At 47.6% G+C, this 5,493-nt stretch overlaps 1 protein-coding gene across 4 annotated transcripts in view; it reads left to right on the top strand.

Moving 5' to 3' along the window:
- The first annotated feature begins 288 nt into the window (after positions 1–288).
- The window catches only part of RMND5A (required for meiotic nuclear division 5 homolog A), a 52,805-nt gene continuing 47,600 nt past the window's right edge, over positions 289–5,493 (top strand). For 2 of the 4 annotated variants that reach the window (XM_087736161.1, XM_087736162.1), the window contains exons 1-2: positions 289–696; positions 5,202–5,344. In XM_087736161.1, coding sequence (XP_087592287.1) covers positions 555–696; positions 5,202–5,344 — 285 coding nt within the window. In that variant the 5' untranslated portion in view covers positions 289–554. The remainder of the gene's footprint in view (positions 697–5,201; positions 5,345–5,493) is intronic. The other 2 variants (XM_087736160.1, XM_087736158.1) reach the window with 1 other exon arrangement.

Below are 5,493 nucleotides of genomic sequence, written 5' to 3'. Positions count from 1 at the left end.
CGCGTCGCCATGGCAACACCCCCCTCAGGCCCCCGCTCTTAGCTGCCTACCTTGCTGCCTGAGCCATAACACCTCAAGCATCCCCTCTCCCCAAGCTGACCTCCCCACCGCCCGTCCCATGGGCCACCGAACCGAGAAGCCTAAAGCCCGGCGCTGCCCGGGACCTCTGAGGCCGCCCGGGGCCGGGGGGCGCCCGTGGAAGCAACCGAGGGCTGTCCGCCGCGCTGCCTGAGCAATAATCGCTGCCCCGCCCCTCGCGGGTTCCGGGGAGGTCCCCGGCCGAGGCGTCCGCGGCGCCGCCTGTGCCCGGCGCCGCCGAGGTCCCCGCCTGCCCGCGGCGCTGCCTGCGCACAACTGCCGCAGCCTGAGGAGACGGGGAAGTTGGGAGCGAGCGGCGCTGCGGGCCGGGCCGGGCCGGCGGGACGGTGCTGGCGGGGGGCGGCGAGGGCGGGGCGGGCAGGCAGGGGGGCCCGGGCAGAGAGGGGGGCCCGCCGGCGGCGGAGGAGGAAGAGGAGGAGGAGCAGCAGCAGCAGCGCGGCCCGGTGCCGGCCGCTATGGACCAGTGCGTGACGGTGGAGCGGGAGCTGGAGAAGGTGCTGCAGAAGTTCTCGGGCTACGGGCAGCTCTGCGAGCGCAGCCTGGAAGAGCTCATCCAGTACGCGGGCGGGCTGCGCCGGGAGATCCTCCAGACCGAGAGTACGTGGAGACACCCCCCCCCCCCCAACCCCCTACCCCTGCCCCGAGGAGACGGGGCCCGGCTCCTTCCTCCCGGGTTAAAAGGCCCAAAACTTTGGGCCTCTGTGGGCTGGGGGGCCCCTCCGGGGAGACCCCTCCCCGCTCCCGGGGGGTTCCTGCCCCGGTGAAGGTCTCTCTGCGGGGTGGGGGTCTGCCCCCCTCGCCCCCCTGGAGTCGGAGCTTCTTGTTTGTTTCTGATGGGGAAAAGTTAAAGGTAGGAACAGGTATGGGCCCCCCCCGGGCCTGGCCTGGCGAAAAGGAGGGTTTGTTCCTGATCAGCAGGTACGGTGTGACCTGGTCAGCCTGTCCATACCGTCTGCGCCTTTATGTGGAGTTACAATGGAGTCGGTCACCCCCAGGGGAAATAAACAGCAGGGCTGCCCTCTTTTCTCCCCCCCCCCCCCCCCCTTATTTATTTATTTTTTCTCCTAAGTCACTAAGTTGTTTTCTTTTGATGTGGCAAGGTTTGGAAGTGTTTAGGGTAAAGCCACTCTTTAGCAGGAAGTAAACACGGCCTCCGAAGTCTTGCCTGTATTTCACAGCTGATGTTGAGCCCTTGCGCGGGCGGGCTGGATGGCCAAAGCGTGCTATAAACACGAGACGTTTAAATCTTGCGAAATCCCCGAGATGGAGGTAATGCAGTGTTTATTGATGGAGTGGGAGGGGAGGGTGAGACAGCTGAAGTGATTTACCCAAGGCCACGCAGGAAGCGAATGACGGCTCAGGGATTAAAAATGGGAACTTGCAGGCTCCTGGGCCCAAACTTGAGAGCGAACTGTGCTGTTTCACTGTTTTGCGGAATCTGCTTTTGTTTGGTTCAGAGAAAAATGTGTTTTCTGTAATCTTGTACAAATATAGGTGCAAAGCTCGCTTACAAGTGCGTATAATTCCAGGAACATGAACACGAGTGTATTCGAGCCGCTGTGTGTACACAGTGATTTCCATAGAGAGCAAACATGGGACACGGTTCCGAGGCATTTATTTGGGATGAGATAACGTTCGGTCTTTTTGGCGTTGTTTTGAACTGTGTTTCAATAAATGTATTTTGTGCTGTTTGAAACAGTTCAGGCTTGTGCATTAAGGACAGTCGATAAAATGCATGTCTTCACAGACTGAGATGCCGACCTTGCCTGGAAGGCCGCGTGGCGTGACCCTTACTCTTGTATTGATCTTCGTAGGGCTCTGTGGGGCTGTAGAGATTTGTCTGTGAGAATCCTGTTGCAGGTCCAGAGCTTTTACTCTTCGTAATAAAATTAAGAGGTTCCAGTGTGCAGTTCCTTCAGGGTCCTCGTTGGGTTTTCCATCCAGACTTGGATTAAGAGTTTTTGGGACTGTCCTGTGAAGGCTCTGAACACATTTTCAGCACTTACCAAATAAGTGGTGCTGCTGTCCCAGCAGAGTACATCCCAAATACAGCTTTCTTTTAGTAAGTACTCTAGAATGAAGCCAATATATTATTAGTGCACCCTCAAAGATCTGGGGGCTCTGTTCAGTTTTGGCATCTGAGGGTAAACTGGCTTCATACGTGGCAAAATTGGTTTTTTTTGTTTTTTTTTTTAACATCTTATTTATAACTTTCTAATAAGAACAGGTATTTGTAGCTTTTATATACTGTATCCCAAGTATTTTTGAAAATTGATGGAGGTAGAAGCAGCCAGACTTCTTAATGTGGAGCTCTGTAGTTCAGGGGTCTGAACTGCAGAAATATGCTTGCGTATATAGTTTAAAAGGAAAAAGGGAAAAGAAAGCCCTCACTGCTGAAGAAGAAATAAATGCTGTAGGACAAGATTTGAGAGCAAAGATGTATGAAAAGACCTTAAATAGGCAGTGGATATAAAAAGGAAGTGGGTGGAGAGAAACTGTTAGAAGCTGCTTCAGCCTGTAAACTGGTTTTCTTTTCCCTACTCATGCAGTCTCTTAAAATTTCTTGAGCTGTTTTCATGTTAAAGCCTAAGTACAGAACAGCCCTGTGAATAGGAAAGCAGTTTGGTTTTCTTCTCTCTTCCCCTAATATATCTCACCTCCTGGAGTAGCCAAGGCAGGCTTGTGTATTCTTGGATGGTGTAAGAATGTGTCTGCCTGAGTAAACTTGGCTTTGGACTCTACTCTGTGCCTAGTGTCTGCTCGCTAATGTATTTCTTTAAAAATTGTGACTGCATACACGATACAGAGAGAAGCTGTCGGTCTGTTGTGTTCTATGAACACTGAATTATGGGTACGAATGTCTGCGGGCTTTCTGCTGCTGATTTGTTGGAAGTAGCTCATAGTTTAATTAAAGGTGAAAGAGGTGGGTGCAGGGGGGAAATGTTTTCTCTTACAGCTCTTACGGCTTTTCCTGTGTAGACATTTTCATTGCTTTACTGGAGCTGGTTTCTGCTAGGGGCCAGTAATTCACTTACTTGCTTGGGGTAAAAACAGTTACGCATGTAAGTTGTTTGGGTTTTACCTTAATGGCTTTTCTTGCAAAAAATGGCTATTAAGAGAGTGTATTTTAACCTCCCTCTTTATTGGGGAATGAGTATTTCCAATTTGCTTGTTTGATCATTTTGTCTTGGCAGAAGTCATGAGAGAGTTATTCGAGAGCCTTCGTGTGATTTCATGTGTCCGTCATAAAAATTAAATAGCGACCAAGAAATAATGATGATTCTTGAAGTAATTTTAGGAGGCGAACTTTATGTAATAGTTGAGTGAAATTTTCGTTTTTAATTTAGGATGCATAGAGGCAAGCTAGTGAACGTGCACTGAAGAGACTGTTTCGATCCTGTTACTCCTCACTCATTCACTTGGAAAAATACAGAGCCCTATTAGCCATTTGCCCGGGAGGCGACCATTAGCTTTATGGGACTGGAGGGAGAAAAAAAGTTAAAGCTTTTTTAAAGTTTCTTAAAAGCTATGGCTGTTGCAAAAATGCTATTAAAGCTTCCTCAGCTGGGGCTCGTGGGGCTGAGCAGGAGCTATTTACTTTTCTAGAGATAAGCTAGTTTTAGCACGCAACAGCAGAAGGTTGGTTGCTGTTGATGTCAGCAGCAGGGTTGAGAGTTAGGATGCATAAAGGAAGGTATGGAGAATAAGTGGCTGGTAAATTATTACCTACCCCCTGTGATCGCAGCTTTTTTCTGGATTTCCTTTTCTCTCTCTGAGGCGTACTGTTAAGGGTACACTGTAAGAGTTAGTGTCTGTTGTTCTCGGGTTGCCGGTCCTGCGGCAGCAGTTGGATGCGCCGACGTTTTGCTCTCCATGAAATACCAGAAACTGGACTCTAAAGTGCTGCTGAAACCAAAGGCGTGTTAAAATACGAAACGAGAAAGGAACGAGCTTTATGGAGAACGTGGTGGCTTTTTAAATCTTTCTTCTAAAGAGATATTTTTGGGGATTTTATTTTTTCACATGAAGGATTTGGATCCGGAATGTTAGGGAAGCATTTCTGGGCTGCTCTCCCACAAATTAGCCTTCCTGTGCAGTTGAAGGTTGCTAAGTCTGTGTCCCTTAAGGAAAAATTCTTCACGTAGAATGAACTTTGAGGAAGGAGAGACCTTCAGAGGTAAGACTGGAAAAGAGATTGTCCTTGTAATTTGAAATCAAAAGCTGAAAGAAAGGACTAGACTAAAGCACCAAAAAATGTAATTTTTTTGCTGACTAAAGCTACTGAGTGATGTTTGAGTCGAGGCACGAAGGGTGTAAACTGTTAAGTGCGGGGATGTGGTCAGGGGCTTGTAAACCTTTCGTGTTTATTATTTTGTTCACAGAACGCGTCACAGCATTGCACCTGTTGGTTGGACATCAGTTTAAAAATGTCACAGTTTCTAGAGAATAAATCTTATAACAAGAAAGAGCGGATCTGATGTTCACAGTCAGGTCCTTTACGGGCTGTTTCTCGTCCATCGAGGAGAATTTGAGACTGGTTGGCTGAACTGTTTAGAGCTGTTTCTACAACTTGGGAAGCAGAAGTTTCATACAGCTCAAATGCAAACAAGTCTGATATAAGGGGGTAGCTTGCGGGGTAAGAATGAATTGGGCCCGCATTAACCCAAATTTTGTTTGCACCTTGTTGAAGTTAAGTGTGACGTTCTGATGTATCTTCAGGGAACTGTCTAAAAGAAAACTGATCCTGTAGTAGGTTCGGTAGCTTCCTGTTGTGTCCTGTGAGATTTGTGGGTTGGGGTGTTTCTTTGAGATGTGTTTATTAATCTACTGTGACTGAGACACATGAGATCTTTACGTTAATTTTTTAAACGGTTGCACTTGTTCAGTGTTATTGTGCATCCAGCTGGATTCCCAGTTCCACGAGTGAGCCATGTCCTGTACGTCTTCCTTCATTTAAACTGATCTTGCTTTGCAAGTACTCTCTAGGTTGCATTTCTTTCTTTTAATACCATTTCTTGTCTTTATATGTTATTGCATATCGAGAGATTTAACGTTATCGTTTGTTTGTAACAAAGTTAGTAATTTTCCTCTCTTATGTCTAGATCAAGATGGAGACTTGTCGGGGACAATTTCACTTGTTATGACACAGTGTTGTAAAAGAATAAAAGACACCGTTCAAAAACTGGCCTCCGATCATAAAGACATTCACAGCAGCGTATCCCGGGTTGGAAAAGCCATTGATAAGGTATTTATTATTGTGGTTTGATTGTATTATCGCATATATTCTGTGATGTGTACTCTGCTTTACAAAATCTGCATTTATGCTACAATTAATCCTAATTAAATCTTCCTGTCAACTGCAGAAGCATAGGCTTGGGGCAGAGGCAAGGCAGT

This window comes from Nipponia nippon, unplaced genomic scaffold (genome assembly GCF_047370975.1).
Source record: "Nipponia nippon isolate SJK-2023a ecotype South Korea unplaced genomic scaffold, ASM4737097v1 scaffold_6, whole genome shotgun sequence".
NCBI lineage: Eukaryota > Metazoa > Chordata > Aves > Pelecaniformes > Threskiornithidae > Nipponia > Nipponia nippon.
Note: the sequence above shows the minus strand (reverse complement) of the source record. Positions and strands in the feature narration are given on the sequence as shown.